Consider the following 27,366-nt stretch of genomic DNA (forward strand, 5'->3'; position numbering starts at 1 on the left):
GGATTAAATAACCATAGTGAAAAATAGAGTGATAACAATTAATCTGTGAAGGACTTAGAGGCATAATTTGTGTAATGTATCCTCAGCTGAGAATATGAGGCCTGAGTACAAGCCCCAGAATGGGAACACATGAAAAACATACTGAACTTTAAAATGAACACACATGTGTATAAGTACTTTTAGACAGAAATGCATGAACTTTTATGGAATACCTTTGCCTACTTTTAAATTATACACATACAGCTATGGGTGTATCTATCAGCATACTTAAATATGTAAATTTGATATAATTATGTACATTTATAAACCAGTGTTAGTTGTTGGCTAGAAATCAGTAGTTTTCAATATCAGTTGTTTCCAAAAGGTAAGATCATAATTATGTATGTGCAATGGGCAATATTAGAAATCAGTATTTTATATTCAGTTATATATTAGAACATGTAAATGGTATGTAAACTTTGTTGAAATTCACCAGGCCTAGAGAGACAAAAGATACATGTTATTTTTCATATGTGAAAGGTAGAACTAATATATATGTATATATACAAACATATATATATATACACATATATAGTCAAAATTTCAATGCATATACTATGAAACTTAGAAAATTGGGGGTAGGGGTTGGGAAGAATGAGAAGAATGATTAAAGGGGTGACAAGAATCAAGATCACTTTTATTCATAAACTGATTTTAATGGTTTCTCCTTTCTACAAATCCTTGATGATAATAGAAATGTGGCAAAATGAAAAATAAAAAATTACCTTTTAAAAGGTTAGAACACTGTAGTTTTAGATGATAAACATAGGAAATATATTTTTAATATTTTCTTATTTCTGTTTGAGCATTGTAAAAATTCAATGCATAGATCTATTTTTTTTCACTTGAAAAGATGCACTTATAGAATATTTTCAATATATTATACATTAGTTTCTTTAAAACTCCAGTTCTGACTCTTGGACTTAAAAGTTCTTTAGAGACTCTAAATCCCATATTGGCCCTTTCATGCAGATGAATTCCTCGCATATATTATTCATTCCTAAACTGTTCACTTATTGAGTTGCAATGCATATTTATTGAATTTTGTGTGTACAGTTGTACACAAATTTCGATAGATGTATTTTCCAGTAAGTGTGATACTAGTAGTTCAAGACCCTGCAAATTATTTGAATGTTATTTTTCAAATATAACCAGTCTCTCTCCTGTTTTCTAAGTTCATTTATACACAGTGAGAACTGAAATCTGTGACCTGAGCTGTGGTGGAATTTATCCATCATGTGACTTCAGGGATAAAATGCATTCTTACTTATCTACCTCAACTAAGCTTTCTTCCTGAAAGTTACCATATAAAGAAAACTAATACAAAAATCTTTTAACAAGAGTTTTTTGACTATAGGAGATAGAAAATACAATACGTTTATGTGTGTATTTGAATCGAATAATATCCCATTTTTCAATCATTGTGTATGTCCATCATCCAGCTAGCATGTTCTAACTAGAAGACCATAACATAGTTTACATTTCATGATTTTGTTGGAAAGAAAATAATGAATTTGATTTAAAGTGGGGTATATCATTCTGAAAGCTAAGTTGGAATATAACATCTGATTTTGACAGACACAGAGAAAGGAAACACAAGGACAATATCAGGTGAGGAATAAAAAGGAGTAGTACAATCTTACAATACAAAATTGAAAGTATATCTGTTCTGGGAGATTAAGAGAGGGCAAAGAAGTAGAATGACAAGGAGTGAAAGAATACATTAGTGATGTTCACTAGACACTGTGGAAAATGAAATATACAACTTGTGGGTGGGGAAGGGATGGAAACCTGGGAGAGGGTGGGAAGAGATGACACTGTTCAAGAAGAAACATACTCATGCTTGATTTATGTAACTTCAACCCTTTACAGTACCCATCACCTTTAAAATAACAATAATTTGTAAAAGGTAGGTAAAAAAGAATGAAAAGTTAGGTTGAAAGAATTGTCATAAATTTAATTCACTCCATTAGACTTCATTTCTATCCAAAGCTAATAGTACCTGTACCTTTTAACACATTTATTTAAGTGAAAATATTTATGTGATAAAAAATACATTTTAATTGTTTATTATTTTGAATATTGATAAGGGACACATAGGTATATTCTTTATTATTTAATAATAAATGACTTTAAGTCCATAATATATAGCTGCCACATTTTCAGAAAATGTATTTTAGTTTTCCACTGTAAAATGAGTACCTGGTACAAGTAAAACTTAAGGAAATTACACTAGTAGTAATTATGGAGACATGATCTTTTGTTTCTCTCAATAATTTATATGAACTAGAACCTAAGATCAATATAATGTTAGATTAAAACTTATATATATATTTTGTGTGCATATCTGCATATAATATACTTTGATTTAAAGTTGGATATATATACTTTGAGAAATAGAGGGGATTTCCCTTTATTTAACTTGAAGTGAATGTTTAATAGTATAAGGAAATGCTATTTTTAGGGATATTATTTAGAAGCCCATAAAATACAAGTTTTTCAAATTATATTTTGTATAACAGTTATAACTACCACTAGTGGAAAACCAGGTGCCTGTACATTGTGAATATATCTCTGACTTCTATCTGGATGTCTATCTATCTGTCTATCTCTCTATCTATTTTTCTACTGATTCAAATCATTCTAGTTTGTCTACTTATCTTTCTGTCTATTTTTCTATTACAATATGATAGACAATTTATGCTAGCTTGGGGCAAGTAAGGTTAACTGCTTTATACTCTTTATACTGCTTATTATAGACAGTGATACAGTCATTTAAAAATTTTAAATTTAAGCATATATTATGTGTGTGCATGAACTTAATGGAAGGTGCTAATGGAGACATGCCATAAAGAATAACTGTCCTCTACAAGCAGGATCAATTTATCTGTATGGTTTTTTGCCCATTTTCTTAAGATTTTATTTACTCTCACCAAATCAGTAACCAATGGTAAACTATGTGATTTTTATCCATTTTATAGGAATCCAAACATGGAAAAGATTTGACTGATGATGGCTCCAATTCTTATGTTCAAAGACTACACTAATCAGAAGGTGCATTGCTCACAAAGAAAGCATGTAAGTGCAATGCACCTTTTTTCCAGGAAGATTCCTTGAACATGAAAACCCACAAATCTTATTTCATGCCTAAACTTATACATTTTTAATGTAGATTGAGAAGATGAATTTGTGAAACCTTTTACAAATAACTTATTTCAAAATTGAATGTTTATGTAGTAACATAGAATAGATTCAACTAGTATTCAATAGGAATCAAGCAAGCACATGATCAGAATGTATAGTGTGAGAGACCTAAGTTCACTAAATAATATGGAATGATACAGGAGAATAATACTGATAACAAATTGAAACATCGATGTTCTCTGATAACAAAGTATTGTTAATTTCTTGAAGGAAATAACCCTTAAAACTGAGCTTAAAACAGCTAGGGAAAGATTGCTCTTATCTTAATTGTGATTTTCACATTTCCAAATATGTAAAATATTTCTAAGGATGAAAATGCAAGATTCTATTCAAGTATGAAAATATCTTGTAAAATTACACACAAGCAAAAATATTGTTTTACAATTGATAATGCACTTTGCCAGAAATGCCAAATTCCTTCAAACTAGAATCAAATATGAAATAGATAAGGAAAATTAAATTTGATATGTATGTTTTTTGTGTATATAACTTTAATCTGATTTATGAATAATATTCAACTGAATTATGTTAAATTAAAAATGGTTACTTTTTATGTATTACAATTCCTCTATAACAATTTTCAGAAATATTTTAGGATTTAAGTAGTAGCTGTTATTTCTTTCACAAATGTAAACTTTTCACATGAATAGAATCAAATATAGTGACACATACAGTTAACAAGTTTTTATATTAACCAGCCATAGTTAAAATCAAAGGCAGCCTTAATAAACAAACCAACAAAGAAAACTATTTTCTATTTGTACGATATATCAGTTTTCAATGGAAGAAGATAGAAGTGATTTAAAGAAGCATAGAATATTACCACAGTACTACCAGGTTATTTGATCCAAATTATTTTTCTATGTATTGCTGAAATATGGATTGCTAATCAACAGGATGGGGAGATTGAACATTGAATTTTCAAAACCCATGACTTAGGGCTGTTTTATTGATCACATGAGATAATCATTCAGAAGAATTTGCATCAAAGGCTAAGATTAGTTGTTATTAGTCAACCTATCAGTCATAATAAGCACAGGTGTCATAGGCTGCAAACAGTAACGAAGCTTTCCACTTCTCTTGGGAAGTCTAGAGGAGCAATGGCTTCCACTTCGATTCAGAAGTCTAGATGTGAAGAGGTTAATTCCAGTGTGACCAAGGAAATATCCTTGATAATTAGGCACAGAAAAGTAGACATCAAGCTAGATAAAATTAAAAGAGGCTGGTTGCTAGGTACTCACGCCTGTAATCCGAGCTACTCAGGAGGCTGAGATCTAAAGATCGAGGTTCAAAGCCAGGCTGGGCAGGAACGTATGTGTACAATCATCAACCAAAAAACTTCAAGAGGGGATCAAGGTGGTGGAGCACTAGCTTGAGCAAGAAGAGCTCAGGGACAGCGCCCAAGCTCTGATTTCAAGCCCCACCAACCACAAAACAAAACAAACAAAAATAAGGTGCAGGCATGGGGAAGGGGGCGTAATTTACACTAAGTAGCACTTTCCAGATACAACTCTTATCTTGAAAGAGGTCCCATATCACAATCACCCATCCATGGTAATTACCTTCTTAAACGAACCATGCTAGTGCTTATAGATTGGTATATACCTACCAACGCCGGACATCTCAGGAACACTGGCTGTGTACAAGTCTTTGGCGAATTTCGGTTCATTGTCGTTGATATCGTGGATTTTGATGATAAATTCTGATTCCGGCTCCACCTGCCGCCCCGTCTTTCTGTCGATAGCCTTGGCCCGGAGAATATACAAGGATTTTTCTTCTCTGTCGAGCTTCTTTGCGGCATGAATGTCTCCTGTATTTTCATCTATAACGAACAGACTGCCAGCCCCGTCTCCTGTTAATATGTATTTTAAATTTCCATCTCCTTTATCTTGGTCAGTGTGAAGCTTCGAAGAGGTAGAAAAGAAGAGTAAATGGATGCATTATCCTTATAGTCAGTAAGTTTTGTTCCTATGACTTGACCGCCAGAGATTGCTTCAATGATGATCTTAATAGGCAAGTTAATTTTCAGATGAGGAAAACTAAAATATATTTTGTTTTTGTAATATTCAAATATTTTAAACAAATATAGTTATTACAACTTAGTCGATTTTAAAATGAGGAAAATAGAACACTTGGAAAATATGCTGTCTCAAAGATAGTTATTATGATTTCAAACTCATTTATATTGAAGAGTAAGCAAAATTAATCTAAAATTTGCATTAAAAAGTCCTCAAATTTAAAAATTGTGTTGCCATTATAACAATAAAAGCATAGATCTGCATTCAAGCAAGCCAAACAATAGAGAGAATTTTTAATTGAGGTGAATGCGGCTCAAGCTTGTAATCCTAGCTACTCAGGAGACCAAGATCTGAGGATTAGTTCCAAAGCTAGTTCAGGAAGAGAGGTAAAGGAGATTTCCTCACCAATTAGTCAACAAAAAGGTAGGATGAAGGTGTGACCTGACAGGTAGGGCCATATTCGTGAACAAGCCAGAGCAGAGTAAGCACAAGGCCTTGAGTACAGGCCCCAGAATTGGACAAAAACATAAAGACATAGTTTTAAACACATAGATTATTCTTTATGACTTCTTGATAGGACTGCAGAAGTTCATTATTTTCTTTTGGGAATAAATGATACAGCATATATATATTTTAATGTTTAAGTGACACAAAGTGAGTGAGTTTCTCTAAAAGTCATGTAAGAAAAAAGCTAGATTTTTTTCACAAATTATCTTCATGCTTAAGTAAATACACTCTGACAAGATCGGGCGCATTCAGGGTGATATGGACATAGACAAGTAAATATACTTGTGTAAAACCAATTTCTTAATTAAAAAAATCACCAATGTGTATTTTAAAAATAAACCATGCCATTAGATATTCCTGAACTAGAAAAAAACATGTAAAGTTTAAAAAATACTAGGAACCTTAAAATGCAATTTACAATACATTTGTATATATTATATATTTATGCATTGCAATCTTTTATGTTTACCTAGTAGAATGATTCAGCCAGGATCACTAAAATTATTATTTTGTATACTTATCATCTTTCATTAAAACATTTAGGAGGAAATAGGTTGAGAGAGTGTGTTATTTGTTAAAGCGTACATAGTTCCAATTTAAAAGGAAGCAAAATTTTAAGTGATCTGCTATGCAGAATAAAGATGATACTAAATATGAATATGTTATCTATTTAAAAATTCCTTATAGCGCATATTTTAGCTGACATGAGAGTCCAAACATCCCTATGTCTTCATAACCATTCCCTTTCTTCACACCATCCACTTTACTCTTTCAACTACTTGCTTGCCCAACCTGTTTCTTCGGAGTCACCATATGGCTTTGAATCACTTCACCAATTGCTGGTTTGGGGGAATTGATTTTGTGTGTGTGTGTGTGTGTGTGTGTGTGTGTGTGTGTGTGTGTGTGACTCAAAGACAGTCATTTGTGTCAGGTTTTCTCCTACTTTGATTTTAAATCCATCACAATAATTGTCATCACTAGTTTTTGTTTTTGTTCTTTTTCTTGACATGCCTTACCCACACATTTTAACTCTGCTGGCACTCCCATGCTTAGATTCTCCATTGGACCACATGTAACCCTTGTAAGTTGTGACCTTATGATGCTTCTGCCCCTAATTTTTCCATCTAACTTTTTATCTCATATAAAAAAGTAGTGACTTTTCAACTTCCCAACTATGTCCTGTCTGGCTTAAAAGTCTTCCACAAGAGCCAATTGCCTGTGGCTCACACCTGTAATCTTAGCTGTGCCTGAGGCTGAAATATGAGTATCTTATTTTGAAGGTTGGAAGCCAGACTGGCAGGAAACTCTGAAACTGTTATCTACAATTCACTACCATACACCCTGAAGTAGATCTGTGGCTCAAGTGGTAGACACCAGCCTCGATTTAAAAAGTGCAGGGACAGTGCCTAGACCCTGAGTTTAATCCTCAGGACTGGAATACACACACACACACACACACACACACACACACACACACACACACACACACACAGAGAGAGAGAGAGAGAGAGAGAGAGAGAGAGAGAGAGAGACATATATCAGACTAACAAAGCAATATTGAAGATCCTGAATTTAATGCCATGATGTTGTATGGTAGATCCAGTCACAAGCACACAGAAGCTACCACTTAGAAGGCCGAATTTGGAATACTGATTGGGCAGCAGGGGGACTCCAGTCACAAAGTCCTACTGCCCTAACTAAGATGTGGCTTATATTGCCCACAACCACACAAAGTGCATGAAATTAATAATAACAAAGTAGAAAGCAAATCATATGTGAACACAAATTAAGTAAAAAGAAATGAAAAAGAAATGCAGCGAACCCTCAACTCTAACAAGGATATTAAATATAACCCAGAACAAATCAAATGTGGACAGAGTCAAAAGGGAATCTACCAACTCAAAACCCATCTGCTAATCAAAGTATGTTCTCCACCATCAGTCTCGTTACTTCAATGTAAACCAGGGTTATTCTCACATTAATTGATGGGTTAACTTCATGCTCTTGCCTTGATCATTTGTTGACTTTTATAAAACTGAAACCTACTATACTAAAAGAAGAATATCGCTGATTTTGGAAAGAATCTTTAATTTCATTTCTATTAAAGATGCTGGAAGTCTACTGAATGTCATGCATGCACATCTTCCAAAATCTTGTCTTCATTCTGAATGTGCTGTTGTCACATTTACCCTTATTATCATATTTTATATGTACCAATTTGTTTTGCATTTTGTTTATTTCTTTGAAGACCTGTTCTTATTTCTGTGTCTGACACCTTATCTGTTTCTCTCACATTGAACAATTCTCCATCTTTTCTGGATTGTAATTCAAGGACATACTTGATATATCTCATCTTTCATTTGTCATTGTTTCCTGTTTGGGGACACATTGCTCAGATTAGGATGTTTTATGCTATTTATTTTAAATATATCTTTCTGTTGGTCTACATAAATGTTAACTCATAGATTCTAAATAAGTTCAATGACTTAGTACACTGGCACTTATTTTGAAAACGGATGCACAATTATACTAGCAAGGACATTTAACGAGATTTTTTTAAACAAAAATAATGTATTTCCAAGTACTAAAAGCAACTGGCTTTCTTGGTAATATTAATTGAGGAAAAAGAGAGAGGCACTATTTTCTTCTGGATTTTACTATCTATAAGGTTCGCCAGATGGAAACCTGCCACATAGTTCAGGCAGAGAGGAGTTTATTGGGGGAGGAAAGCAAATTTCCAGACTGCACAAGAGGGAGGCATGGAGAGACAGAGGGAAAGGAAGAAGAGGGGAAAGAGGGAAAGAGAGCAAGAAAGAAAAGGAAAGAGAATAAGAGAATGTAAGAGAGAAAAGGAAAGAGAGCAGGGACTGTGTTGACCTGGATTAAATAGGGACGGCAGGAGATATGGCCAGGTGGATTGGATGTGACCTCAGAGAAGAGGGAGTTAATTGCCTCCAGGTGTGCCTGTTACCTAGGTAATGCAGATACTGGGTACAGATTTAAACAGGTGGAGGGCATCTGCATGGAGCCCTCCCCAGGGGTGGACCTTACACTATCAAATATAAACAGAGTTTATGGAGCAAGTATGATAAATATAGTTTCAGAAAGCTGAAATTAAGTTTAGCACGGAGTGTGTGTTTAATAACTCATCACTGAATAAAAATCAATGAATACATGTCATGTACTGAACAACCAACACATATCAACATAGATTCTTCAAAAAAGCACATTTTTTCCAACAAGGATAAAACTTACATCAGTACACTTTCAAGAGGTGCTTTCACTAGAGGCACACATGATGAATAATGAGTCTACTTGGATCTGAGAAGACTGCGGTTCCATGAGATGACTATAAATTGCTTATGGTGTTTTCTATATTATCAAATGCTAGTTATGTCATTGAGAGTGCCTTAGAAAGCTGGAAGCAGCCATTCATATATGGGAATGTCCATGTTCTTTCAAACTGTAAGGAACTTTCTGCTGTTTTTCTGGCTCTAAAGAAAGAAATCTCCACGGTAGCAACTCAAGATCTCCTTGTCATTGGGATACATATAAGTTGCCCATTTAATCGTTCCATGTCCATGTGGCACAGACACTAAAACCCAACTCTTGAATATTTCAAGTAAGGAAAAGAGCTCAAGTATCCTTCCACCATGGAGTGTAACACCCAGTGATTTCTGCGGATTCAGTATCATTAGGGCAAGATCCTTGATCAAAGTGGATGGGGTGATAGCTTGTGTAGTAGCAGCTATTATTAGGGCATCACCAAGTTGTTCACAGAATACACGTGACCATATGTATTTGCATATTGGTTAATGGATACGAACTAATACCTTTATATGGACTAATAGCTTTTAATCAATAACACGTTCTAATTGCTTACACAGCCAAAAACAATATAAATTATCCTTCTGGAAACTTTTGCCAAACCTGCTCATAATTTAACATTTTGAATATATTTTAATATTTGATAGTCTGATCAATTTTGACCTTTTACCATGTTTAATTTTCAGTGATCTTATAGCAAATTTTATATTACACCTAAAAGACATGAAAGTAGGGAAATAACTTTTTGATCTTAATGAAAATTGTAGTTCCAGAGGTCATTTTTATCATTCTGCTAAATAAGACAAACAAACAATCCTCCCAACAAATTTCTATTCAGTGAGGAAGAATATACCTTTCTTCCAGTACTAGCACCAAATTTTATTCAGATAATGTCCAACGTCAAGACAAAAGGAGCAAGCTAAAAAAATGTGAAAAATACAAAAGTAATTTACCTGTGCACTTTCTTTAGAGTCAGTGTCGAAGGGCTTGATGATATATACCAAGCAACCATTACTGACTTAAAGTACAAAAAATTTAACACCAAGAAATGGGTACTTGCAAAAGGGGTGGGATTAAAAGAGAGGCTTAAGCAAGGAAGGGAGGGTGAGGGGGATGCAGTGTGGAATTCACTGTGTATACCAAAACAGTAAGAAATATAAGGAAAGGAGTGTACTAAAGGGTAAGAAGACTGTTATGGGAGTGTCCTGGATCAAGATGCATTGCATTCATGTACGTCTTTGTTAAATGGCACCTCCCTTGTTGTGTACTTAAAGATTATATTTAAAATTAATAAAATAATTTCAGGGTTTTTTTTTTTCCAGTCCTGAGGCTTGAATTCAAGGCCTGAACACTGTCCCTGGCTTCTTTTTACTCAAAGCTAGCACTCTACCACTTAAGCCACAGCACAACTTCTGGCCTTTTCTGTGTATGTGGTGCTGGGGAATCAAATCCAGGGCTTCATGTATGTTAGGCAAGCACTCTGTCACTAAGCCAATTACACATATGACTATTATCAACCTTTTTTCTTTGTCTCTAAAAAGTAGAATAATCTTATTAATTTATTTTAATTAGTAGAGCACTGGGGTTTTAATTTTATAAGATGGGGTTAGGACAGATGAAGAAAAATGTAAAAACAAAAGGCAAATTATACACTATTTCAACACCTAGTCCTAACAACCACATCCATTTTGATGAATACTCTTACCCTGTTTTCATGAATAAATATTAATCTATTTATTTTTGATGATTGTTACTGGAAGTTTATTTATATTTAGTTTTTCATTTACTCCTTTGGCTTAAGCTGTCTTTATGTAACTTTCATGGCTGCACCATATTGACGTATATAATATACCATAACCATTTGATTCTCTATTGTTCAACTTTGGTTTTCAACTTTTTTTAATATTGTCAAATACTTTGAAAATGAACATAATTGTCATTAAAAATGAAGAAAGAAAAGTGGATAGTTTCTGAGTGACATGTGCTACTAGAAACTATCTGAAATACAGAACTACATTAAATGAGATGATATATTATGGCATGATTAAAAAATATATATAACACATTTCTTCCCAGAATTATAGTTCCATTCAAATGACAGGTAATACTTCTTATGTCCGAGTATTACTTAATGCTCAATGAGATATTGCTTACAAGATTTCTAAGATAACATGTACTTGATAAATTAGAATGTGAATAATACAAGTTTATTTTTGTTAAGCATTTATTAAACTAGATATTATTTTCTTTCTGGTTGTTGTAAGCCATACAATTTCATTCTTTGGCCTGCACTACATTCTACCTATACTTTCCAGTTGTTTTTTATGTTTGTTCCTTATTATGCTATTTCTCAATTATACTATATATTCTCCTCATTAATCTGTGCCTTTATTTTTACTCTTGTGAAAAGATACTATTTGTTCTTCCAATATAATCACATTTTTGGTTACCTTGAATTTCTACTTTATCTCACTATTTGTAGTATTTTTGGCATTCATATTTTCCTCTAATCATATATTTAGATATTTCTATAGATTTTATCCTTGATTCATCTTTTCTTAAAATAATAACATTCTCAGTACTTTTAAAATCATTGTGCACTTGCACACTCATATATTTCACTCATTTTAGTCCAAATTATCATTCATTATATTACTAAATTCTCTCTTTTTTTCCCCTTTATTGTCAAAGTGAAGTACAAAGGGGTTACAATTTCATATGTAAGGCAGTGAGTACATTTCTTATCCAACTTGTTACCTCCTCCCTCATTTTTCCCCACCCTCTCCCCTCCCTCTCTCCCTCCCCCCCAAGTTGTACAGTTGGTTTACACCAAATGGTTTTGTAAGTATTGAGTCTTTTTTATGCTTTGTCTCTCGATTTTGTCACAGGGACATTTTGATATATTTAGCATTTAATCAGATTTAATGCAAAGTGTTGGATTCTCCTAGTCTTTTTGGAGATCAGAAAGGTGTAGCATAAAATTTGGGGAGTTACATAATATATCACTGCCACACTCAAATTATTTCAATAGCTTTGTTTTCCCTAACTCCCTTTCAGACAATCTTTCTGGATTAGTAATTAATTCCTGTTCATAAATGAAATACGAGTTTGAGTGCAGCCAAGAGCAGGAATAACCATTAAAATATTTACCAAAGGCAGTGACATAAGCAGACTCAGGAAGCTCTTACAATCCAATGACCAATGATATTGCAGGAAGCTGGGAGCCAGGCAAGCACCAAGTGCAGCTTCAGTATTAATCAGTCATGACTGCTTAGTGGAGAGCACCTGAGTTCGGGGCCACAGAGGCTTCCTAAAAATGTTTATTATTATACCTATTTGAAAGGCAATTGCTTACACTAGTAAAATTTCTTCCTTGATGAAAAGAATCATATACACTTCAAAGAAGAATTTCCATAGATCTGTGGCTAATGGCAGATATTGGAATAGGATAGAAGCATCCCAATAAACTGAGCTATGAAGATCATTGTTATACATTATATACATACATATTTATGTGTATGTATGTATGTACATGTATAATTGAAAACCGGTGGCTTGCAGTAAGCCTAACTACTTGGGAGGCTGGGATCTGAGGATCATGGTTCAAATCTAGGCCAGGCAAAAAAGGTCTGTAAGACTCTTGTTTATAATGAACTATCAAGTATGGCTGTGGCTCAAATGGTAGGGTGCTAGAATTGAGCTGAGCATGTGCATACACACACACACACATACACATACACACACAAAGTGAATCATAGGGATGAAGTTCTGGATGGGTTTTCCACTAGCAATTTGCTTTACTAGTAAGAGATTGAAGGTGAAGTTTCTTAATTACTAACTGCCCCCAATACTTTCTGGCATAAACTCTTTTATTTGTTCTGGACTGAAAAACACAAACAGACACATGACAAAAAAATATGTGTTCATTGATACAAGCTCCTGAATTCATAGTGTTTGTGATATTTGACAATCAGAAATACCTGTAGATTATAAAGCAGCAATTGAAGAAGGAGATGGCAATTTTGAATACTGTGGATTGAGAGTGATCCAATTATCAGCAAAAGAGAAGTTATAACCCAACAATGAGAGAACATTTATATATTCATAGATTCTTGTACTAAAGCCTAGCTCTTTGGTCAGGTAAATGTCAAAATAAATTTATTCTATTCCATGGAGATACCAAACAAATAAAAAATAATGTACACCTGGCAGCTCTTAAGGTCAACATAATACTAAGGTAGTACCTCAGTCACACAGCAGCTTTATGTATCAGTTTTTAAATGAAAAAGAGTGGGGAGGTAAGAGCAAACACCTTGGCACCCAATAAATTATCCAATGTGTCCAGATATTCATTCAATATCGACAGAAAATAAATTGAAAAGGTGACTAAAAGTCTCTAAGCACCTGGCACATATCCTGCATGACTATCACTAGTAATTCTGTGAGCTACAGATATATATTTTATACAGTACTGTATCTAACTCCTGTGTCAGCTTTGTTAACCATGTAATAGCTACAACATTGGAAAAATAGATTAAAAGATGTGGAACAACAGATTCAATGGAGACTACAGGTTTGTTGGTTTGTTTCCTAGTAATGTGCATGTGTTCCTTTCTTATTAGTCTATGGTAAGAGTGAAGGAAACACACATTTTATGAACATACCATAGCACCTACAATACCAAGAACTGTGTTCTAGATGCAGTGAAAACAGCTTCCACTTAAAATGTATAACTGGAAAGGGTGTATGGGGTGGTTTATTTGATTATTAAACTGATAATTACATGTCTGAAGTTGAGTATGAAAACACACATGGTAAATTCTCCAATAGGACAGTTTTTTGGAATATGGAACAAAGCATGAAGCCACAGATAGGTAGAAATTAACTAGCCCTTCACCTTTCCATCAAACATTTACTGTCTTCCATACTTCCTCCTTTCTGTCCAGGGTTTCCAGATACATTCACAACTTTATGAACTTGAACTAGAAAGATATATGTGTATATATATAGAGAGAGAGATACACACACACACACACATATATATATATACATACATACATACATACATACATACATACATACATATTTTATTTATTTTACTGGACTTGGACCAGGGTCTGGGCACTGTCCCTGAGCCTCTTTGTGCTCAAAGCTTGCACTTTTCCACTTGAGCCACAGCATCACTTCTGAAATTTCTCAGTAGCTTTTTGGAGATAAGCACCCCATGGACTTTCCTGACTGGGCTGACTTCAAAAGGAGATCCTCGAATATCAGCCTCCTTAGTAGTTAGAATTACAGGCATGAGCCATTGGCCCCAGGTGTATTATTTAATTTTGATGTCAATAAATATACATACTTCTAAAGATAATTTGAGATGAATGATTCCTTTGATCTGTGTGGCTTGTTAACATTCCCAGTAAATGGAACTCCATTTCCTAGTAGTGGAGTTTATCCTATAATCCCTGGTTTTTAAATCCCTCACTGATTTGGAGATGAGTTTGTGGAGGATTGCATCTGAATAATATTATGAAAACCATACTTTCTTTCCAAATTTCTGGGTAAAAAAATACAGCTGCCGAACTTAACCCAAAGCCTTATGTGAAAGGTCAAATAATAATAAATAAAGCTAAGACATAAGATGAGTAGTAATCTAGGAGATTTGACAGGGGGGATAAAAAGAATATCCTACAGAGCCTAACACACTCGCTTCTCTTTTTGTTCAAGGCTTGATCCCTATCCCTTAAACAAATTCTTCACTTCTGACATTCTGTTGGTTAATTGGAGGTACGAATTTATAGGATTTTTCTTCTCAGGCTGTCTTGGAATATTGTAGCTCACATCTCATCCTCCTTAGTGGCTAGAGCAATAAGTATACCAGAAACAAGAATACTATCAGGCACAACCAGATATCATGATGCCCCATGGCTAGTGGTGGGCAGAAGCTCAGGTCTTCTGGATATTATGCCACATTGAACACTCTTCAGCACTGCACCATTGTTTCGAATGAGCTTTCCTAGTTACAATCTAAATTCATCTTAAGATTTCCTGTAGGAGGGAAACAGTAGTGTTCCCAGAAGTTTGTCAGCATGATTAAAGTCTTACTATCCAAAATGAGAAACAAGAAGTGATTCTTTCCAAAAAAAGATTGTGAATGGCTAGAAAGTATTCTTGAAAGAAGACACATCTTTAATGATACAAATTTAGAAGTACCTAAGCATAGCTGGCCACAAAGGGCAAGATGAGATCACACTTTACAAAAGATTCAGTAAGGCATGAGGTCATTGATATTTTTAAAGGCTAGTGACTAGTTTAGAGAGACAACGGAAGCTGGATTGCTTAACTATATATTTTACTTAAGAGTGGGAAATCAATGAGGCATGGCTTTATAAACATTTTCTAATATTCTCCATGTCACTGAACAAAAAATTTTTCTTATCTATGTTATAACTCACTAGGTTTGAAAAGATACATGGAAGAATTAGACTGTGCTGCACAGAATATAGACTACTGATAGACTAGGTAATATTACTGACACTGAAAGTCAGAGCTCTACAATTAGTTTCCTGTGACAACTGAGATACTGTTTGTTATATATGCAAACAAAATATTTGCCAGAACAAGCAGAATCTTGTTCTTTGGTTTGTATCTTTAACTGAGAATCTAGAATACCAAGTTATATATTAAAATGAGACAATTATTTTATAGAACTACATTAAAAACAGACTTGTAAAATAATCATATCTCAGATGAAAATATATGGTGAGATCTAAAATTAGTCATTAATTAATAATATATTTCTGTAAAATGTCGAGAGGAGGAGCAATATGTTTTGGCTTTCAAGTCAAATTTGAGCAAAGTGGTTCACTTCTATCTATTTGGGAAGCAAAGATTAGGATTTTCATGGTTTAAGGCCAGCCTTAGCACAAAGCATAGGAGACTCAATCACTAAAAGGCTGGGGTTTTTTATATGAATGTGTTTCTTCAGCTATAAAGGAAACATAATTAAGCAGATCATGGTCTTAGGTGACAAACCTTATGTCTCACATTATTTCCCAAGTAGGGTTTTGCATTTAGGTCCTTGGTCACCGTGGACCATGATTAAAAACAAAACAAAACAAAAACTAAGAATAATTATACTGACAAAATGTTATAATGATTATGTAAGAGTAGCATCATATCTGACAAACTTTTCCACAGAATCTTGTTAATAATTATACAAACATTAAAGTTTAGATAGGAAGTGACCTTCCAAAAGGGTTCCTGTGTTTAAAGTTCTGTTCCCAGCTGATTTATTAAATCATTAATAGATAATTTGATCTCCAATTATTAAGAAATTACTGGATCATCAATCATGGAGAAATAATTAGACCTTGAGGGTTTTGAGCTAGCCAATGAAGAAATCCATAGATATATTCCAAATCTTATAACTATCTGAGAAGATGGTGGAAATTCCTTGAGAAGGCCTATTTGCATGAATTAGTTTACTTGGGACATGATTTGTCATGTCCAGCCTGACCATCTTTCTGTATCTTCTGAAATATACCAAATATGTCTTTCCTCTTTTAAATTGCTTCTATTGAATATTTAATAATTTTCTGATATTCTATTGAATATATGTCAATTCTGACTACTGGCCATGGAATTACTAAAAATAGTCTTTGCAGAAATAAAGTAGAGAATATAATGCAAAAAATACAAATACAAGTTGGAAACATACAGCATTCAAATATGAACAGAGACAGCAGGGGTTAAAAACTTGATGTAAAACCTAATTAGCTTATATTTCTTAGGAGATAGTCTTTAAATGTTAAAAAGTCCTGTGAGCACCATGTAAATATACTACGAAAAGTGTCCAAAAACAAACTCAAGGTGTTTGATAAAAGGAGAAGACTTATCATTTGGATATTGTAATGGAATCTGCCTGCTTTAGACATGTGCTGAACAATTTTAAGGCTGTAGCTCATATTACACATGTATTGCAACTTATTGCATGTAATGTAAGAATGAAATGGAGATGCTTTAAAACCTAAATACTTTCTAAAGGTGATTTTTTTTCCCTCTTACTTTCTTACTTACAAACATTTGCCTAAAGTGTGTGCTCCAAAGGGCTTTAGGAGCTCTATGAAGCAGTATAGATATCTTGTTATACCTTCTTGAAATTATTAATTAAGATTGATTAAATTGTTTTTATATTTCTTTTTTTTGGCCAGTCCTGGGCCTTGGACTCAGGGCCTGAGCACTGTCCCTGGCTTCTTCCCGCTCAAGGCTAGCACTCTGCCACTTGAGCCACAGCGCCGCTTCTGGCCGTTTTCTGTATATGTGGTGCTGGGGAATCGAATCTAGGGCCTCGTGTATCTGAGGCAGGCACTCTTGCCACTAGGCTATATCCCCAGCCCTGTTTTTATATTTCTGACCCACATGGATCTGATTTAATTTTAGACATCTTATTTATCTCAGAAAAAAGGATAATATATTATTCTTTCATAATGAACCATTATATTACTGTTGTCCATGTTTCACATTTGTGGGTTCACACAAGCCTGTGAAACTTTAATTCTTAATAAAGACGCAGTCAAAACAAAAGGAAAGAATTCTGATGTTCTATAATAATTGCAGTTGAATTAAAGAAAATGTATCATCTTTTACAAAACACATGATTCAAGAAGAGAAAACAAAGTTTAAAATTGAATAGTAAGACAATTATTAAATTCCAAAGAAATTGAATGAAGATGTAATTAGGAAAGCATCTTATCAGCAATATATATATATATATGTATATGCATATATACATATATTCTATTTGTGTGGCTTCATATTTATTTCAACACTTCTCCAGTAATTATAGAAACTTTTGTATTTCTGCAGCTTTTTATTTCATTTTTTATTGTAAAACATTAAATTTTATATTCAGCAATATAGTAAACAGCTTTCTTTAGAAAACATATTGGAGCAATAACTTGAATTTTATAAAGATATTTTAATTTTGATTCTAATATGGCTTACTAAATTTGAAAATGTGACTATTACTCTATTGAACATTTCTCTGTTTTAGTTCTGAAACATTTAAACTAAAAAGTACAATGAGTACATTTTTCCTCTATAATTGCATCATCAAGGAATTTCCCCATGCACATTGCAATACTGCCTTAATGAATGTGCTACTACACAAAAACTACTACACAAAAACTAAGGGTGCTTATACATTTTTTCTGTCTAAACTTTATCTACTGGTAGCTTACCCAATCAAATAGCTTGAAATAACAATGTAACGATTCCCATTATTCCATTTCAGCATTTTATAATCTTCACTAACTTACTGAGTCTGATGCTTTATGGATTACATTGTATGTCATCAAATGTGTGAAATGAACCTTTTCAAACTTTATTCATATGCTTTCCACATAGACAGCAATGTAATTGGGGCTTTTATATAGTAAAAAGTAACTGTTTGGTTCAGTGTTTTGATGGCTACAGTGTGACGGGTAGAATGTTCAGGAACATGAAGAAGTCCTCACATGGTATTTGGTTCCCGTTGGGTGGAAGCACAGGAGTAAAGAAGATGGGGAAAATTAGATAGAAGTACAGAGAACAGAGGCTGGCTTGTGGTCTTCAGTCTTGCTGTCCTAAATACAATCTTGTTCTGGGCTATAACAACATAGGCTCTTAGAGTAACAACTGATGTCCCAGAACTATGTCAATCTCTTCTCATGGAATTACATCCAACTCTCTAATTACTTTTCACAAGGGGATACCTCTTAAAAGTTCCAGAGCCTTTAACATTTCCACACTGTGGAACAAGCTTTCAACTCATAAACCCTTGATGGATGTATTCAAGCCATATCCAAAAAGAGCAATGACCCAAACAGAATGCTCTCTGAACCACTGACTGCTCATGTCCCCATCTCCACTTTCACAGTACAACTTATGGTCAAAATGATGATACTCTCTGAACAGTGAACATGTTGCAATAATTTCTTCTGTTTTCCTTAATTTCTCTAGTTTTTATGTTCTGACTTATATCCATTTTCTTTCAACTATTTTCCTCACTTCTCTTCTTGGAATTCATATTATAAGTAGCCATCAAACTGCTAATTTTCAAATTGTAAATAAGTTCTTAGAATAACTTGCTTAAAGTTCAACTAAAGCTTATCCTTGCATTAAACACACACACACACACACACACACACACACACACACACAAACACACACACACCACATAAATGCAGAAAATCTCAAAAGATTAGCATTACTTCTAGGAAATTATATGAGCATTTTTTTATTACTTATACAATTGTATGTAACTGTCACTTCCCTCCTTGCTCACAAAACTCTCAATAATAAGAATACATAATGCTCTTGTTGCAGGTAGGTTATCAGCAGAGGATTAGTCCAAAGTACCAACAACTTTGTTCCTATGCTTATCTACAAGGGACATCATTGTAACATAAGAGTTAAATGAGTCATTTTATGTGAGGAGATAGCAGAAATCTTAATCCCATATCTGGATATGAATAACACAATTATTGGAGCAAGTGACATAATTTTTCACTGTTGCTATTGTCTTTACTGGAAATGTAAGAATAATAGATCTCTTTTCGCATTAGAGATTAAATTTTCTGAACTGTCCAAGACATTTAGAAACTACCCGAGCTGTGATTATCATTTAGTATTTATTATGGTCCTCATGAACAGGTCGCTGTCCACTCATTCCTCTACCTGCTGGTATTCCTGCCTCATTATGTGGCCTTTTAGTTATGTTCTCATCTTTAGATCCTGCCTTTTAGTTTAGTTTTTTTTAATGTTATGTTCAACTGGACTGCATATGTACCAAATAATTATTGTATTTTCTGACCTCTTCAAAAATGTCCCTTCAGTTAATTTTAATTTCACATCATTTATTTTGATTTAAAGGAAATCAGTGCTGTGGAATTTGTAATCATGTTTGTTTGTTATTTTTAGAGAGGAGCTATGGAGAAATTTTATGCATATTACTGAGCAGCTTTTATTGTCTACATGAGAAATGTTTTTAAAAGCTTACAGTAGGAAATTACCAAATGACCAAGCAAACTCGGTCGTGAACACAAATGTAGAAATAAATAAAATAAAAGCTGCAAAAGCAGCTCTGGTTTGTAATAAATTGAAAAACTCTTCACAATACTAAAGAATACGAACAACCGAAGTGCTCATCACCTAATAAAAGAATAAAGAAAATATTGCGTATGTACAAAACACAACACTATGCAGCCATATAAAACTGAAATGCTCTCAACTGCTGTGGATGGAACTTAAGTGAAATAAGTCAAGCATATAGAGATAAGTATTACAGTGTGTTACTCATATACGGCATCTAGGAAATATAAATCTATAGAAATTGTCTTGTTACCATAGGTCAACTACTGTGAAAGACAACATGATCAAGAGGTATTCGTGGATAGTTAAATATAAGCAAAGAGTTCAGTACTCTTTCCTCCCTCCCTTCCTTCCTTCCTTCCTTCCTTCCTTCCTTCCTTCCTTCCTTCCTTCCTTCCTTCCTTCCTTCCTTCCTTCCTTCCTTCCTTCCTTCCTTCCTTCCTTCCTTCCTTCCTTCCTTCCTTCCTTCCTTTCTTTCTTTCTTTCTTTCTTTCTTTCTTTCTTTCTTTCTTTCTTTCTTTCTTTCTTTCTTTCTTTCTTTCTTTCTTTTCTGTCCTGAGGCTTGGACTCAGGGCCTGAGCACCCTCCCAAGCTTCTTTTTTTTCTCAAGGCTAGCACTCTACCTCTTCAGCCACAGCACCACTTCGGGCTTTTTCTGTCTATGTGGTGCTGAGGAATTGAACCCAGGGTTTCATGCATGCTAGTCAAGCACTCTACACCAAAGCCACATTCCCAGCCCTGGGACTCTTATTTCAAAATACATAAAATTAGATAAGTCATGCACTGGGTGAATGTATTTTGAGTATTTTCACCATCAAATGAATAATAAATGGGAAGATAGAAAAGTTTAACCTGATATTTACAGTATATCATATTAAACATTATAGTGTTATATAAATAGGTATGTTTTAAAATGTTTTAATATATTTATTCAAAGTGTAAAAAGTAAATTTACATTTAAATAAATAATAAACTAAATTTGGGGAATATAAAGTACAGTTTCTGAAGATTTTTTAATCATATTATTGATTAGATAATCTCAAGAGTATTTGGGATTATATACATTTATTTGTTTGGTATTAGATTTTAATGCTCCGTTGCAAACAATATGTAAACTGCATTGTATAAAACTTCTTTGTTTAAAATTAATACATTCAGACATTGCTTATACATCAAACAAATTACCATTATTTTACATATGCTTTCTAGTTAAAGAACACCTCACAGTTATTGTGTGAATTTCTATTTAATATGATAGATTAAAGTAAACAAATTTAATTTATTTTAATTTTTACAAACTTCATGAGACATGAAAATTAATACCACTGGGAATTAATTCATTGCAGTATTGAGAACAGCTTCTAGCATATTCCTGGGGATGAGCACAGAATCCCAAAAGACATCAGTTCCATGATAAAAAAAAAAAAAAAACTTGTTTACAATTCTTAATTTTATGATTATTCTACTCATGAATAGCTTACCTTTACTTAAGTGAAATTATTAATTAAATAAAGGAAAATAGAGAACCAGAAAGAATTTAAGCCCTAAGAGAAGATATACAAATAATATGAATGATTGGAGAAAGATTAACAAAATAGTAAAATATACTCCCCCCCCAAAATAATCAAAAGGTTACCCAATGCCTATGCTTAAGTGTTAGAAATAAAGAACTTTTCCAAAGAAACATAATGTCCCCTGACTTTGAGTTTGTGTAAGGACTACTGTTTGCGAAAAGTTCTATAAAGAAAGTGAGAAAACACAACATATATAATAAGAATTATTATAAACATGTAATTGTAAATATCCATACAGATTAAAAAAAAAAAACTCTTATCACTCAATACCAAAAAGACAATGTGGTTTGTAAGAATGGCTAAAGGTCTAAAATGGATACTATCCTAGAAAATTTATACAACCATTCAAGAAACACAGAACATAATATTCGACATAATTACACACTAGTATGTTAAGTAAATGCATATATTATACCATTTCTCACAGAATACCTGGGAAAATTTTAACTTGCTATGGTTCTGGAGGTTCTGGGCCCTCACACATTGTTAGTGTAATGTAAGACACGCCATTGCAGCTGGTATTAATTCAAACCGTTAAGCAACTATTGATTATTGCATACTGATATTCTGTCCTCCTCCATTGTATGCAGGTAACTGTATCTTTTAAGTGCAGCTGTGGTCCAAAATGGTAGAGCAATAGCCTTGAGCATAAGTGCTCAGGGATACCAGCCAGACTCTGAGTTCAAATCACATAACAAACCAAAAATAAAAATAAATAATAAGAATAAAATAAAAGAAAGAAAAGGTGAAAAAAAAACTAATGGCAGCTGAATCTGTTTCATTTTACAAAAATATTGACTTATATCTGACATGCTAATAAGATGCACAATGATTTCGGGAACTTTTAAAATAAGATAAAGTTCATTCATTTTAATACTACATGGAAAAATGTTACTGTGAAGTAGATGAATTCAGAACTATTGATCAGAAATAGTTAAGTCATGTTAGAATTAATAATAGAACTGTAGGTTGTGATGCATTTTTTTATCCTATAGAATTTAAGCATTTGCCTTTCAATTTACAGTCACAGTACTTGTTCAACATAGAAAAAAATATTAAGAGAATTTGCTTCTTATGTGCTTTTCTTTTATAAAAGTCACCTATCTTCTGGTTTAGTTTCTTTTGTTTGTTTTTGCCAGACCTGGTGCTTGAACTCAGGGCCTGAGCACTGTCTCTGGCTTCTTTTTGCTCAAGGCTAGCACTCTGCCACTTGAGCCACAGCTTCACTTCCAGCTTTTTCTATCTATGTGGTGCTGAGGAATCGAACCCAGGGCTTCATGTGTACAAGGCTAGCACTCTACCAATAGGCCATATTCCCTGACCTGATAATTCTTTTTGTTGTTGTTGTTGTTTTGGTTTTGTTTTTATTTTGTTTTGTTTTTGCCTGTCCTGGGGCTTGGACTCAGAGCCTGAGCACTATCCCTGGCTTCTTTTATTTTATTTATTTATTTTTGCTGAAGGCTATGCCACTTGAGCCACAGCGCCACTTCTGGCCTTTCCTACACATGTGGTGCTGGGGAATCGAACCCAGGGCTAAATGTATACAAGGCAAGTACTGTTGCCACTAGGCCATATTCCCAACCTCTAGTTTCTTTTGAGGTACTCCTGCAGATGACTTTTGAAGTTAGTTTCAGATAAATCAGCTATCTTTCATATAATCTCAAAATATATAGAAAAACTAAGTCATGGGATAACAATATAAGATGCAATGTTAATTCTAACTTATACAATGATAATGATACCAGTTTTCCATTGCTGATATTGAAGTGCACACAGATAACAACTCTATAGCTAACTAAAAAGATGTAATATAAGTATCAAATAAGAAATAAATATCTCCATTCAGCATATTCCTAAGGATTATGAAAGTAATACACTGGAGACATTTCCCTTCATTATTTTCCATTTTCCAACAACAATGGGAGCAGATGCAAGATCACCCTTCTCTCAATGTACAGATGTTAGCACCTGCTGAACATCATGTCTTCAACATTCTTTACAATTGACTCATCATCTCAACAGACTGTGGGATGAGTCCCTGGGATTATGTAACTCAAGCAATGTGAATTGAAGCACAATGTTAAGAAGTGAAAAAAATATTTTATTGGAACAAAAATACTATTTAAAAGAATAAAAATAAGTAAGATTTACTGGAGTCTTCAAAGAAGAAAAAAACTAGCAGGAACATCCAGAGAATTATTAATCCATTTCTCCACCTTGAATAGGTGGTGGGGTTATTTTTGGCCCCTTTATTTTTTCCAAGCTAATATTCTGCCTGGTCCATGACAGAATTAACACTATAAAACTTCATAAAATCAAACAAAAATGTCAGGGCTTATATTAAATGCATTTGTAAATTGTGAATAAATTTCCCCAAGGTTTATAATAGAGCTGTAATGTTACTTTATGTTTGTGATTTTGCTCTAGAAAGGATACTCTTATCTTTAGGAAACTTATGTTCAATGTAAAGCAAGCCATGAGTGTCACACACACACACACACACACACACACACACACACACACACAGCATTACAAAATCTAGAAGACATGAATGACTAATATTTTCAATTGTATATTTCAAGCCTGATTTTGAAGATGATTACACAGGAACAATTTAACACATTTTTCTGCACTCTGTGAATTTGGTGCATTGAATTGTTCTTTTTTGTTTCTTCTCTCATTGAATGCCTACATATAAAAATCAAATGAATCTAAGAAGTACATTATATTTTCTCACAGTTCATTTATTTCTTTTCCAATAAAAATACAGTATATTGATTAATTGGAATATTTTACTTTCATGAACCAGCATTTCTATAGTAGTTCTATTTTGATGATTGTCATTCACATATACATATATGTGAATACACATACACACAGGTATGTGTGTGAGAGATAAAGAGAATAGTTATGACAGCAAAATTGTACATACTTCTAGTTTGAGTAAAACCTTTCAGTCACTACCTTTTATTCAGAGTGGACTTATTTAGCGTGGATTGGCAATGAAGCATCTCTTAATTAGCAGGGAGCCTTCATCATGCTTTTCCATTTATTCCTCTATCAAAAAAGTGTGATGTCTTTAACCCAAAACATATCATTGCATCAAATCCTATCGGCACTACTTTTAGCTAGACCACATTTGTGAACAGCCTTTCCTATTTTATCATTCAAGTGCAATACCTTCCTGTAACACTTAGTGATATGCTTATGAGTTTCATGCTCAGGCAACAAACTTGGACAACTCACACCTGCATTAATTAGTTTAGTCTCATTGTTTAAACGGTCTGGGCTTGTCCCAGAAAAATGTAGAATACAAAATGACAGCATAACATAAAATACTAGATTAATTTTGTTCATTTATTCAAGTTCATAGAACTTGAAAAATCAGTTCATAAAACTGATTCACAAGCATTGTAACAGCAATAAGCACAAAATCTCCAAGACTTAAAATTCTCCCTATGACAGTAGAGAACAAAGTAAAATGTGTTTCCATAAACATGTAAAATACTGAGTAGCTCTATAGAAATCTTGACGTGCTTAAGCCTAGTTAGTATCTTAATTTGAATCATATAGTAACTTTCTAATTATATCTGGCATTGCAAATACATATGATCTCATCAATCTGACCTCACATCCAGAGCCAGGCATTCATTTCCCTCCTCGCTGATGAGATCCTTTCCACTCAAGTCTATGTGGCAGCAGGGCGTCAGCTTGACTAAGTTTACACTCCTCCCATAGGACCGTGAAAGGCAGTAATGCCGTCTATTGTCTCACTGGGGGCAGTTTTGAAAGTGACCCCAACTGAATGCTCCTCGGGAGAGGAATCTTCTTTGGGCTATCTCTGGATCTCTCACTTCCTCTCAGGTCTTGTTCCAAGCATACACTTAGTGAGATCCACATAGAACTGCCTTAAAATTGTTTGGTTTTTTTTTTTTTTACAAGTGACAGAAGAAAAAAATATGCTCAAATCGTTTTCAACACGTGTCGCTCCATTTCTTCTCTCTACCAAATAATAAATTATATATTTTATTTATTAATACTGTGGGGGGGAGGTGTTCCATTCCTGAATCTTGAACTTGCTGACCTTGACCTTCATTTCTGATCAAGGTTAAGCATTATACCATTTGAGCCACAGCTGTAGTTCAGGATTTTTGGTGGTTTACAGTAAATAAGAGTCTGACAAACTTCCATTTCTTCTCTCTACCAAATAATAAATTATATATTTTATTTATTAATACTGTGGGGGGGAGGTGTTCCATTCCTGAATCTTGAACTTGCTGACCTTGACCTTCATTTCTGATCAAGGTTAAGCATTATACCATTTGAGCCACAGCTGTAGTTCAGGATTTTTGGTGGTTTACAGTAAATAAGAGTCTGACAAACTTCCATTTCTTCTCTCTACCAAATAATAAATTATATATTTTATTTATTAATACTGTGGGGGGGAGGTGTTCCATTCCTGAATCTTGAACTTGCTGACCTTGACCTTCATTTCTGATCAAGGTTAAGCATTATACCATTTGAGCCACAGCTGTAGTTCAGGATTTTTGGTGGTTTACAGTAAATAAGAGTCTGACAAACTTTGCTTCTTGGTTTAGCCTTGAGCCACAATCTTCAGATCTCAGCTTCCTGTGTTGACAGTTACAGGTGTGAGCCACCAAAGGCCAGGTATTTTATTTCTCTATTTTTGACATACAGCAATAACAAAGTAAGTGGTCTCTAACAGCTTTCTATTGTTTATGTTTTTCTTCTTCTTTTGGCATTTTAGAGATTTTTTCCCCCCAATTTCACTTTTATGCACAAAATGTTTTAACAAACTTAGTGTTCCACCTTTCTGGTTAAATGATGTACATTCTCGACAAATGACCTTGCTTATCATGTAATGGTGCATGGTGCCAACTCTTCTGCTAGCTTGTCTTTATTCTACTTCTAAGACTTTTTTCAAGATTTGTTAGTCTGTGTTTAAAAATTCTGCAGCATCCAAAGTCCTCCATGATTTTACTCAATGCCTTCTTCCTCCCCCCTCTTCCCCCTCCTCCCCTGCCCCCTCTTCTTCCTCTTCCTCCCCCTCCTCTTCCTCCAGCTTGAACTCAGGGCCTATGATGTTTTGTTTTTGCTCAAGGCGAAATACTCTACCACTTGAGCCAAAGTGCCCCTTCTGGCCTTTGCTATATATGTGGTGCTGAGAAATCAAACAGGGGCTTATGTATAGGAGACAAGCAGTCTACCACTAGGTAGATTGCCAACCCACTGTCATCTTCTAAAAAATAAAAAAGAAAGAAAGAAAAAGAAAAAGAAAGAAAGGAAAGAAGGAAGGAAGGAAGGAAGGGAGGGAGTGAGGGAGGGAGGGGGGGAGGGAGGGATTTCCTCTTGTGTCTACTTCTGTCTTATGTTCATTTTTTCCTCTCTCTGTCACTCATTCTCACTCTCTCTGTTCTCTCTGTGTCTGTCTCATCCTCTTTCTCTCCTCTCCCCATACATATTGCTCTTGTCACATTCTCCATACCATGTCAGCAAACACTGATCTTGACTGAGGAAGTCCCATCAGTGCAGTAACCTTGATCATG

At 34.0% G+C, this 27,366-nt stretch overlaps 1 protein-coding gene across 2 annotated transcripts in view; it reads right to left on the reverse strand.

Annotated features, from left to right (window-relative positions):
* The window catches only part of Cdh9 (cadherin 9), a 60,945-nt gene that overhangs the window by 20,919 nt on the left and 12,660 nt on the right, over positions 1 to 27,366 (reverse strand). Inside the window, exons 1-2 of one of the 2 annotated variants that reach the window (XM_048368207.1) lie at positions 14,128 to 14,163; positions 4,853 to 5,147 (exon numbers count right to left, since the gene is read on the reverse strand). In XM_048368207.1, coding sequence (XP_048224164.1) covers positions 4,853 to 5,147; positions 14,128 to 14,163 — 331 coding nt within the window. Of the gene's footprint in view, positions 1 to 4,852; positions 5,148 to 14,127; positions 14,164 to 27,366 lie in introns of those variants that run through there. The other variant, XM_048368206.1, reaches the window with a different exon arrangement.

The sequence above is a fragment of the Perognathus longimembris genome, chromosome 19 (assembly GCF_023159225.1).
Source record: "Perognathus longimembris pacificus isolate PPM17 chromosome 19, ASM2315922v1, whole genome shotgun sequence".
NCBI classification, from domain to species: Eukaryota; Metazoa; Chordata; class Mammalia; order Rodentia; family Heteromyidae; genus Perognathus; species Perognathus longimembris.